Source organism: Pongo abelii, chromosome 7 (assembly GCF_028885655.2).
Source record: "Pongo abelii isolate AG06213 chromosome 7, NHGRI_mPonAbe1-v2.0_pri, whole genome shotgun sequence".
Lineage (NCBI taxonomy): Eukaryota > Metazoa > Chordata > Mammalia > Primates > Hominidae > Pongo > Pongo abelii.
In genome coordinates this window covers 40,003,263-40,014,994 of record NC_071992.2, presented here as the reverse complement: position 1 = coordinate 40,014,994, position 11,732 = coordinate 40,003,263, and the positions used below count along the sequence as shown (strand labels likewise).

Below are 11,732 nucleotides of genomic sequence, written 5' to 3'. Positions count from 1 at the left end.
TTTACCTGGAAAAGACCACTTGGAGTCTTTTGCTGAATCCCACCCTTCTGGAAGTACTGGTTTTTAGGTGGCAAGACTATGAGCCTTCTTTTTTTTCTTTTTTTTTTTTTGAGATGGAGTTTCATTCTTGTTGCCCAGGCTGGAGTGCAAACAGCTTGATCTCGGCTCACTGCAACCTCCGCCTCTGGGGTTCAAGCGATTCTCCTGCCTCAGCCTCCCAACTGGCTGGGATTACAGGCATGCGCCACCACACCCAGCTAATTTTGTATTTTTAGTAGAGATGGGGTTTCTCCATGTTGGTCAGGCTGGTCTGGAATTCCTGACTTCAGGTGATCCGCCTGCCTCAGCCTCCCAAAGTGCTGGGATTACAGGCGTGAACCACGGCGCCCAGCCAAGTATGAGCCTTCTTGATTGGCCACATGTCCTTAGGCTTTTCCTTGAGTCATCTTGATAAATGTCGCACTGAAAGGCGCCAGGAAAAAGACGGCCTGGTCGATACCTGTTTGGCTACCTGGGAGTTGCAGCGATGCCCACAGCTGTGTCAATAGCAGCCTGGAGGTTGGAAAATCACCAGCAGTTCAGCTCCCCACACTCCACTCATGCTCACTGGGAACATTCCCCACAGTTCCATCTTTGGTATCCTTGCTGTTCACTCTGCATAATTCCTAAACCAGCAATTCCTTTCTGACCTCTTGCCTGGATCTCCTGGACTAGAAACCTTCAACACATCCCTCCTCCCTCTACCTCACCCAAGGGTGTCAATCTTTCTTCTCAATACAGCCCATTCCCATCTCCACTGCCAGGCCAGCCTCTTCATTCGTGCACAGAAAGCCTAACAGCGTCCACATTTCTCCAGTTGACCTGTTCCTGGGGGCTCCTGTACCTTACGCCATTCATGATGCAGGAATCCTACCAGTCCTATTAAGCCACACCTCCTCCGTGAAGGCTTCTCAAACCTCAGATTCCTCTAACTTGGGACATGCACAGCCTCCCCTCCATTCAATGGACAAGCACATAAGTATTGCTTTGCATCTCCCAATGACCATTTACTACTTGAAGTACTTCTCGTCTCCTGATCAGGTTGTAAGCTCTTTGAGAACACACAACATAGCTAAAAACACTAATTTGTCTCTTCTGGGTCTTGGCATGTGGTATCTGTCCAACAGTTGTCAGGGAGTTCCCCAATTGCAACAACAGTGGTTTTGGTGATGTTGGAGGGTGGCAGGGGCCAAACTGTGATGGTCCCCTAGAGTGAGCATCTCTATGAGCTTTAGGTCTCAATGCACAGGCATGTGCAGCTGGACCACAACAGTCTCGCTTTCCTTAAGATTTTAACTTCCTTGTGGACAAGGACTGTGTTGTGGATCATGGCTACACCACAGCACCCGGCCAGAATTGACACTCAAAACACTCCTGGGGTCCTCGGGAGGATGCTTTTGCTCAGTGGGAAAGGGGCACACTTCTTTTATTTCTTCTTTTTATCTCTATTTTTCATAGAGATGGGGGTCTTGCCATGTTGCCCAGGCTGGTCTCAAACTCCTGGCCTCAAGTGATCCTCATCTTGGCCTTCCAAAATGCTGGATTACAGGCATGAGCCACCATGCTCAGCCTGAAAAATTATCTTACTGTGGCCCCTGAACTATCAGATAAATCATTCTTTAATGATTTATTTACCTGTCTCTTAGACCCTGAGACGTAAGACCAAGAAGGGAAATGGACCTGTAGGCTGGCAAGACCTCTGGTGGGATGTGAGTGAGATTTCTTTTTTTTTCTGTGAGTCAGTCTCCACTCTGTCACCCAGGCTGGAGTGCAGTGGTGTGATCTTGGCTCACTGCAACCTCCGCCTCCCAGGTTCAAGCAATTCTCGTGCCTCAGCCTCCCGAGTAGTTGGGATTACATGCGTGCGCCACCACGCCTGGGTAAGTTTTGTATTTTTAGTAGAGATGGGGTTTTGCCATGTTGGGCAGGCTGGTTTCAAACTCCTGACCTCAAGTGATCTGCCCACCTTGGCTTCCCAAAGTGCTGGGATTACAGGCATGAGCCACCTCGTCTGGCTGCAATTTTTTTTTTTAAGAGACAAGGTCTTGTTCTATTGCTCAGGCTGCAGTGCAGTAGTGTGATCATAACTCACTGCAGCCTCGATCTCCTGAGCAAAAGTGATCCTCCCTCCTCAGCCTCCCAAGCAGCTGGGACTACAGGTGTGCACCACCATGTCTAGCTAATTTTTAAATTTTTTTGGTAGTAGAGATGGGGGTCTCACTATGTTGCCCAGGCTGGTCTCGAACTCCTGGCCTCAAGTGATCCTCCCACCTTGACCTCCTGAAGCTTTGGGATTACAGGCAGGAACCACTGTGCCTGGCCTTGGAGCAAGATGCTTTTATTGGAAAGCTAAGGGATTGGGAAGGCTGACCCAATCTCTCCTTTGAGCCTACTTAACACTTGCATTATTCTTTGCACCAGTGGTGGCCCATCGCTAGCCTCTCTTGTCCATCCATATGGACAGACTTTGCTGTGTGCTTGGAGGCAACGTGCCAAAGGCCAGGCCTGCCACACATCACCATGCACCTGGACTCAGCTGCGTTCAGTCCTTGTGAGGGAAGGGGGCTGCAACCAGCTATAGGAAAGGCCAAGCAAGCAACTTGGCCACTGAAAGTCTGCTGCTCTCCAAACGGCAGGTGGACAAATGCTATGTGCCCGGAGCTTGTTAAGTAAATGCCACCCACTGCCTCTTGTTCATACGCCATCCACCCACCAGCATACCCTGTAATGAGAAATTCCTATTGCTTCTCAGCAAAGATCTCTGCCTAGTTAGTATTCAAGACCTTCAGAAACCTCACCCTTCTTTGGCCATTTGTTAAAGTCATTCTCACCCATACAGACTGCCTGCTCTGACCAAACCAGGCTACTATGTCCCATCCCTGAACACCCCAGCTCCCCAAGACCATCTGAGCTTGGCAACACTGGGCCCCTGCCTCCCCCAACCCACTCATTCCCAGGGTCCAGCTGTAGCACCACCTCCATGAAGCCTCTACTCTGTGAATGGAGTGCAGTGGCACAATCGTGGCTCACCGCAGCTTTGAACTCCTGGGCTCAAGTGTTCCTCCCACCTCAGCCTCCTGAGTGGCTAAGACCACAGGTGTGCACCACCATGTCTGGCTACTTAAAAAATTTTCTGTAGAGACGGGGTCTTACTGCATTGCCCAGACTGGTCTCCCACGCCTGGCCTCAATCAATCCTCCCACCTCAGCCTCACAAAATGCTGGGATTACAGGCTTGAGCCACTGTGCCCAGCCTATGCGACCTTTACTTTCGGGCAAATCTTACATTTCAATGAACTCTTCAAGGCAGAGAGCTTGTCTGTGTTTGTGCCACACATGACAGCTCACACAAAGCGATCAATTGGCAAAGGTCAAGTGTCCATGGATCAGATGCCACACTGGCCAAGGCAGGGGCTCTTCCCTTGACTCTTGCATGGAATGGGCCCTGACGGGAAGGTGCCAAACTCGACAGTTTGGGGTTGAGAGAAGGGGGAGAAAGCCCAGAAGCGAGGCAGCTGCCTTGCCACTGAAAAACAAGAGATCAAGAATACCAGGGTATGGGCTGGGCGTGGTGGCTCACATCTGTCATCCCAACACTTTGGAACACTGAGGTGGGAGGATCACTTGAGACCTGGAGTTCAAGACCAGCCTGAGCAACATAGCAAGACCTTATCTCTACTCACAAAAAACTTAGCCAGGTGGTGGTGTGAACTTGTAGTCCCAGCTACTCAGGAGGCTGAAGCAGGATTGCTTGAACCTAGGAGTTTGAGGCTGCAGTGAGCTAGGACTGTGCCACTGCTCCAGCCTGGGTGACAGAGCAAGACTTTGTCTTGGAAAAAAAAAAAAAAAAAAAAGAGTAGCAGGACTCAAATCCAGTCCCATGTGCCATTCAGCAGCTGCACGATTTTACCTGTTCTTGTGCCAGTCTTCTCAGCTGTAAAGTGAGGATAACAGTTGTTCTACTTACCCACAGGATTAGAGTCAGAATCAAATAAGGACAGGCCCACGCTTTAGAAGCACTGTACAAGGCTGGGCATGGTGGCTTACACCTGTAATCCCAGCACTTTGGGAGGCCAAGGCGGGTGGATCACCTGAGGTCAGGAGTTCGAGACCAGCCTGGCCAACATGGTGAAACCCCGTCTCTACAAAAATACAAAAAAATACTAGCTGGGCGTGGTGGCAGACACCTGTAATCCCAGCTACTCGGGAGGCTGAGGCAGGAGAATTGCTTGAACCCGGGAGGTGGAGGTTGCGCCATTGCACTCCAGCCTGAGCCACAAGAGTGAAACTCCGTCTCAAAAAAAAAAAAAAAAAAAAAAAGCAGCACCGTACAGATAGCAGCTGGTGTTGGTTAACAAACAGAGTTGAAAAAAGCTCAGACAGGGCCCAACTCTTGGCCCTAGGGCGAAGGTGGCTTTTATTTCCTCTCTTGGGGAAGGAGGGGGAGGGAGCTTTCCCAGGCACATCAACCTAAGGAAGGGGTGGTTGCGCCCCCAGCAGCGAGGGGCTGGAATTGCTGATCATTTGGAAGGAAGGGTTCGTTCTTGTCCACTTCCTGGCCCTTGGCTGCAGGGTGTGCTGGCAGGGGTCACTCCCCTTGGGGTGGCAGCTCCTGCATCAGTGGAGGCACAAGGAGGTATCTGCTGGTGTTCACGAAGAGGAGGGGGCAGGTGCCCTGAGTGAGGGAGAAAGGGCTGGGGTGGCCGACCCCATGCCGACGCCTGCCCAGTATGATCACTTTCATAAGGCCTGGCTGGTGGGACTCCTCCCAGGAAGGCCCTGAGGGGCCCCTTGGTAGTGCTCCATGTGATGGCTGGTGCTTTAAATGTCCATCTCAAACTGTGACTCTTCACCTGGGGAGAGAGGGGACAGAGGGCCAGGTCAACAATGGGTGAATGCTTGGTACATGAGGCCATTCTTCCATTGCTATAAAGAAATACCTGAGGTTGGGTAATTTATAAAGAAAATAAGTTTTTTTTTTTTTTTGAGATGGAGTCTCACTCTGTCTCTGAGGCTGGAGTGCAGCGGCCCAATTTCAGTTCACTGCAACCTCCGCCTCCTGGGTTCAAGCGATTCTCCTACCTAAGCCTCCCAAAAGAGTAGCTGGGATTATAGGCACCCACCAACACACCCAGCTAATTTTTGTATTTTCAGTAGACACGGGGTTTTGACATGTTGGCCAGGCTGGTCTCGAACTCCTGATCTCAGATGATCCACCCTCCTTGGCCTCCCAAAGTGCTGGGATTACAGGTGTGAGCCACCGCGCCCAGCCAAGAAAAGAAGTTTAATTGGCTCACGGTTCTGCAGGCCGTACAAGCATGATGCCAGCCTCAGCTTGGCTTCTGGGGAGGCCTCAGGGAGCTTTTCGTCATGGTGGAAAGCAAAGCTGGAGCAGGCATGTCACATGGAGGAAGCAGGAGCAAGAGAGAGGGTGGAGTGGCGCTCCCACACTTTACAACAACCAGATCTCGAGAGAACTCATTCACTATCATGAGGACAGCAGGAAGCTGTGAGGGATCTGTCCCCACGACCCAAACACCTCCCACCAGGCCCTACCTCCAACACTGGGGATTACAATTTAACATGAGATTTGGGCAGGGACAAATATCCAGACTATATCATTTGGGCTGACTCTTTTGTTGTTTTTGCTTTTTTCTTTAGAGACAGGGTCTCACTCTCTTGGCCAGGCTGGCATGCAGTTATGCAATCATAGCTCACTGCAGCCTTGACCTCCTGGGCTCAAGTGATCCTCCGGCCTCAGCCTCCCAAGTAGTTGGGATTACAGGCATGCACCACCATGCCTGGCTAATTTTAAAATCTTATGTAGAGATGGGGGTCTCACATTGTTGCCCAGGCTGGTATTGAACTTCTGGCCTCAAGTATTCATCCTGCCTCAGCCTCCCAGAATGCTGGGATTTCAGGCATGAGCCACTGTGCCTGGCCACCAGCTGATGTTTTTAGGGGCCAGGGACAGCCCCTATTTTTTGAAAGTGGATAACTTGTTTAGTTTCACAGGCTCACAGCTGGAAGGAAATTAAGCTTGAGATGAATCATGCTGTGAGTCTCGTCTGATTCAGATGAAATTCTGGACTTTGAACTTTTGAGCTAGGACTGCAACGTGTTAAGTCTTTGGGGATATGGGGACCAAATTAATATATTTGTATATGAGAAGGACATGAGTTTCGGGGGTCCAGGGCTGGAATGCTATGGTTTGAAATTCATATAGAAACTTAATCCCCAATGTAACAGTATTAAGAGTTGGGGCCGTTAAGAGGTAATTGGGTCATGAAGGCTCTGTCCTCATGAACGGATTAGCCCATTCCTGGATTAATGGGTTACCACAGGAGTGGGCTAGTTATCACAAGAGTGTTATAAAAAGGCAGCTTGGCTCTCTCTCATGTGCCCCTCTTGCCCTGTGATGCCTTCGCCATGTTCTGATGCAGCAGGAGGCCCTCACCAGAAGCCCAGCAGATGCTGGCACCATGCCCTTGGCCTTCCCAGCCTCTATAACTGTAAGAAATAAACCACTTTTCTTCATAAATTACCCAGTCTCAGGTATGCAGTTACAGCCATCAAAAAACAGACTAAGACACAGGCAACTATTGTCTGTCTTATACTGTGAGGTTCCCAAGGTAATTATGAATCATGTCCTGCAGGCCCTGGGGAGATTAATTCTGCTGCTGTCAGCAGAGCAAGCCCAACTGAGGTCCCTGCTGCTTCCTGTCTGGGCCTGGGGTACGGTCTTCCGGGTGAAGGGTCGGTGGGTTCCAATCTGATTATAGTTGCCCGGAAGTGCTTACGCTGCATCATCTTGCAGCAGAGAACTCCAACACTCTGCTAAGCCAGTCAGGATGCCACAAAGAGTGCATTCACTTACACCACTACCACAGTGGCTGCTCTAATTACTCAGGAGGTGGGGACAGCAGGAAGGACCCAGCTACCAAATGTCAAATCGGCAGAGACAACTGGCTGCATTGTTTCTACCTGCCTTCATAAAGATCCACTAGGGGACCAACAGCCCAACAGGAGGCATCCCGGATGTATTTCTTATCTTGTAGACATGTACTTTCCCAAAGGACAAGTACACTGTGTCTTTGATAACTTGTCTTTTGCACCACAAACATCATGGGTGTGTTCCAAGTGGAAATGCTTCAGGGACAATTATACAGAGGCAGATGCTTACGAAAGTTGCTGTGTGTAGCCGCTGCCATTTCAAACAAACTCCCCACTAATGACATGACCCAAAGGTGCCAGATCACCTTTCCTGAGGTGCCTGGGCCCCTTTCAGGGGAAAAGTTGCTACCAATGAAGAGTTCAACCTCCCCACCCCTACTCTCACCCTCTGGGCTCTGAGCTGCTCCTTAGAAGGTAGGGCAGAGTCCCTGTTGTTCCTCCTCCCTGGAATTGCCCCCAGTGGATGGACTCCAGGAGCCTCATATATTCCCTTTCCCAAGGTAGAGCCTGGCCAAGCCCCGACACTCACCGCCCGCCCGCTTATCTTCTGGGCTATTGCGCAGGTGGCTCTGGCTGGCTTCCATGGGGGGCTCATCACTGGAAGGGCTGGTGACCCCGGGAATGGTGGGCAGATCCCTCGGGGGTGTTTTGGTCACAGGTGAGTTCCGACACTCCATCAGGAATTTCCGGTCATAGATGATCCTGGTACCTAGAAGGGCACAGGGAGGTTGGTCAAGCCACCTGCAACCTCTTGCCTGCTGGTTTTTCCACTTTTTAAAGGCGTGGCTGCAGTAGAGGCAGCAGATTCTCCTGAAAAACCCAGAGGAGGCTGGGTGCGGTGGCTCATGCCCATAATCCCAGCACTTTGGGAGACCAACGTAGGTGGATCACCTGAGGTCAGGAGTTCGAGACCAGCCTGGCCAACATGGTGAAACCCGGTCTCTACTAAAAATACAAAAATTAGCCAGCATGGTGGCGGGAGCCTGTAATCCCAGCTACTCAGGAGGCTGGGGCAGGAGAATCACTTGAAGCTGGGAGGCGGAGGTTGCAGTGAACTGATTGCACCACTGTACACCAGCCTGGGTAACAGAGTGAGACTCCTTTTCATTAAAAAAAAAAAAAAAAAAAAAAAAGCTGGAGTAGTGAGGTTTATTTGTGGGCCTGGCTGCCACCCAGAACTCTGCTACCTCCAAACGGCCCCAACTCCCCTTCACATGGAATGATCCGATGGAAGGGGTCTGCAGGCCACCGACTGCACCTGTGTCTTCCCAGAGCTCTGTGCACACTGTGCTCTGTCCCTGTAGCCCCTCAGCAATCTCACCCACCAGGGCTCGGTGTTAATTACCCATGACAATCACATACCACGGTGGAAAAAATGCATTTCTAGTCATTATTCAGTCCTGTCCTTACAGCACTCCTGTGGGATACCCAGAATAGCTGCATTTTACAAATGACCAAACAGAAAATACTTGTGATTCAACCAGAGTGGTAAAAATAAGAACTTTTGCCAGGTGTGGTAGCTCACACCTGTAATCCCAGCACTTTGGGAGGCCAACGTGGGAGGACTGCTTGAGCCCAGGAGCTTGAGACCAGCCTGGACAACTTAGAGAGACCTCATCTCTACAAAAATGTTAAAATGAGCCGGGCATGATGGGTACGTGTCTGTAGTCCCAGCTACTCAGGAAGCTGAGACGGGAGGATTGCTTGAGCCCAGGAGGTCCAGGCTGCAGTGAGACCCTATCTCAAAAAGACAGTTTAAAAAAAAAAAGAGAAATGCCTGGGCTCTGCGGAGAAGAGCCAGAGGCAGGAGTGAAGGGTGGGCTCTCCTGCTGAGCCCCTCCTTTGTGAGGCCCCCAGTGTGTCCTGCCAGTGTGTCACTGACCTTGGAATTCTACCCCACCCTCCCAAGTAGCTGGGATTATAGGTGCGTGCCACCATGCCCAGCTAATTTTTTGTATCTTTAGTAGAGACGGGATTTCACCATGTTGGCCAGGCTGGTCTCAAACTCTTGACCTCGTGATCTGCCCGCCTCGGCCTCCCAAAGTGCTGGGATTACAGGTGTGAGCCACCGCGCCTGGCCCCTTTATATCTTTTTATAGCTACCTTCTATTTATGGCAAGTGAATCCAGTGTTCCATATATAGTAGTGATGGCATTTCCTTTTAATATACAATAATATAATAATATATTATAAATTCTATAATAAAATAATGTAAATTAAATTCAAAAGCTAAGGTGATATAAAGAAATATTAAATATCTGTACAAGTGGAATGCAAGGTGGTAATAATTGTGCAGATAAAATATGAATAACCCAAGTTTGGGAATCATGATTTAAGGACTTCAGGAATTCCCTTCCTTAGCAATAACCTTGAAATCTCTCCTTCACTTAGGGGCTATGATGAGTAGCATTCCAACAGCTAAGATTCATGTCTTACACTTTATTTTACTTTTTTGATTTTTAATTTTTATGGATCCATAATAGTTGTACATATTGAGATTCATTTCTTGATGCTCAGCACTGGACTCTGTAAACACCTGGAAAGGTACCAATTTCCATCTCGGAGTCTGAGTGTGAGTTCCTGAAACGGGGCTCTGTGCTGAGGACGACCTGAGATGCTGAAGGGCAGAGGAATGCAGAGAGATACCTAAAGATAAACTTCACCTGCTGGCTGTGTTCCTCTGGTCTGGCTGTGGCCCCTCCAGGCAGTCACTGGTCTTACTCTCCTGTCCCCTTGCAGGAGAGGCAGTGATATTGAAGCTCACAGCCCTGCTCATTGCCTGTGGGACTTCAGCGTACAGCTGTTTCTTAGGAGGAGGGGTGTAAAGAACCAGGGTGCATTTGGGCTCCGTTCCCAGTCAGCTGTGTGACCCTATGCACCTTGCTCCTTGCACCCCCTGTTTTGGGCCTCCATCTCCTCATCTGGAAAATAAAGACCCATGCACCTTCTAGGTCTGAGTGCCTATGAGCCCAGATTACAAATGGAGAGCAGTGGTGCCCTCTCTTTGCAGGGCTGGGGTGACAGTGAGGGGAGGTAAGGGAAGACCAATTTCTAACTCTTTTTTTTAAAAAAAGTGACCCAGATTTGCTTTGGTTCTAGAGGCCAGATGTGGCATTGCTCCACTCTGCAAGGCTTGGGGTTGTACAGTCTCTCCTCCCCAGAGGGGAGGGAAGCCCAGAGACCCCAGGGTCCAGGCAGCGGGGTGGGGACTCAGTGGACAAGTCGCTGGACATCCTGGCTCCAGATGGGACCACTTTTTTCTGTTGTTTCTTAATCTTTGAGACTCGGCAAGAGTCCCCGCCTTCTTGTTTCCCCCCAACTTTGCTTTTTGTTTGTTTGTTTTGAGATGGGAGTCTCGCTCTGTCACCCAGGCTGGAATGCAGTGGCATGATCTTGGCTCACTGCAATCTCGGCCTCCTGGGTTCTAGCAATCCTCCCGCCTCAGCCTCCCCAGTAGCTGGGACAACAGGCATGTGCTATCACGCCCGGCTAATTTTTGTATTTTTTGGTAGAGACGGGGTTTCACCATGTTGGCCAAGCTGGTCTTGAACTCCTGACCTCAAGTGATCCACCGGCCTCAGCCTCCCGAAGTGCTGGGGTTACAGACATGAGCCACACTTTTTTTGTTGTTGTTGGTTTGTTTATCATAGCGTGAAACCTAAGAGTTAAAGATTCAATAGTCTCAAAGAAGAGCCCGGGGGCCAGCAACCATCTGGAGAGCCTCTTTAAAGGTCATCAGCCCCTGGTGACTTTTTAAAAATTGTGGTGAAATACACATAACATTGACCATCTTAAACATTTTAAGGAGACAGTTCAGTAGTGTGAAGTAAATTCTCAGTGTTGTGCTACCATCACCGCCAATCATCTCCAAAACGTTTTCGTCATGCGAAACTGAAACTCTTCAACTCCCCCTCCCCCCTCCCTCTAGGCCCTGGCAAGCAGGGTTCTACTTTCTGTCTCTCTGAATTTGACTACTCTAGGTATCTTATATGGTGAAATCATACAGGATTTGCTTTTTCATGACCGGCTTATTTCACTTAGCATAATGTCCTCAAGGTCCCTCCACACTGTAGCATGTGATAGGATTTCCTTCCTGCTGAAGGCTGAATAATATCCCATTGAGAGTGTGTACGCATTTTGCTTATCCTTTCCTCTAACTGATGGACACCTGGGTTGCTTCCACTTCTCGGTTATTGTGAATAATGCTGCTATGAACATGGGAGTACAAATACTTCTTGAAGATCTTGCTTTCACTAGCCTGGCCAGCATGGTGAAACCCTGTCTCTAACAAAAATACAAAAATTAGCCAGGCGTGGTGTTACACACCTGTAATCCCAGCTACTCTGGACTGAGGTAGAAGAATCGCTTGAACTTGGGAGGCAGAGGCTGCAGTGAGCTGAGATCGCACCCCTGCGCTCCAGCGAGCTGAGATCGCGCCACTGCGCTCCAGCCTGGGCGACAGAGCAAGACCCTGTCTCAAAACAAAACAAAACAAAACAAAACAAAAAAACAGGCCAGGTGTGGTGGCTCATGCTTGTAATCCTAGCACTTTGGGAGGCCGAGGCAGGCAGGTCACCCGAGGTCAGGAGTTCAAGATCAGCCTGGTCAACATGGTGAAACCCAGTCTCTACTAAAAATACAAAAATTAGCTGGGCGTGGTGGCACACGCTTGTAATCCCAGCTACTTGGGAGGCTGAGGCAGGAGAATTGTTGAACCTGGGAGGCGGAGGTTGCAGTGAG

General features: G+C 49.8%; 1 protein-coding gene across 1 annotated transcript in view; it reads right to left on the bottom strand.

Moving 5' to 3' along the window:
• Nucleotides 1–4,429: 4,429 nt before the first annotated feature.
• EIF4EBP1 (eukaryotic translation initiation factor 4E binding protein 1) overlaps nt 4,430–11,732 on the bottom strand; it is a 29,979-nt gene continuing 22,676 nt past the window's right edge. The window contains exons 2-3 of the mRNA XM_002819004.4: nt 7,522–7,701; nt 4,430–4,891 (exon numbers count right to left, since the gene is read on the bottom strand). Coding sequence (XP_002819050.1) covers nt 4,860–4,891; nt 7,522–7,701 — 212 coding nt within the window. The 3' untranslated portion in view covers nt 4,430–4,859. The remainder of the gene's footprint in view (nt 4,892–7,521; nt 7,702–11,732) is intronic.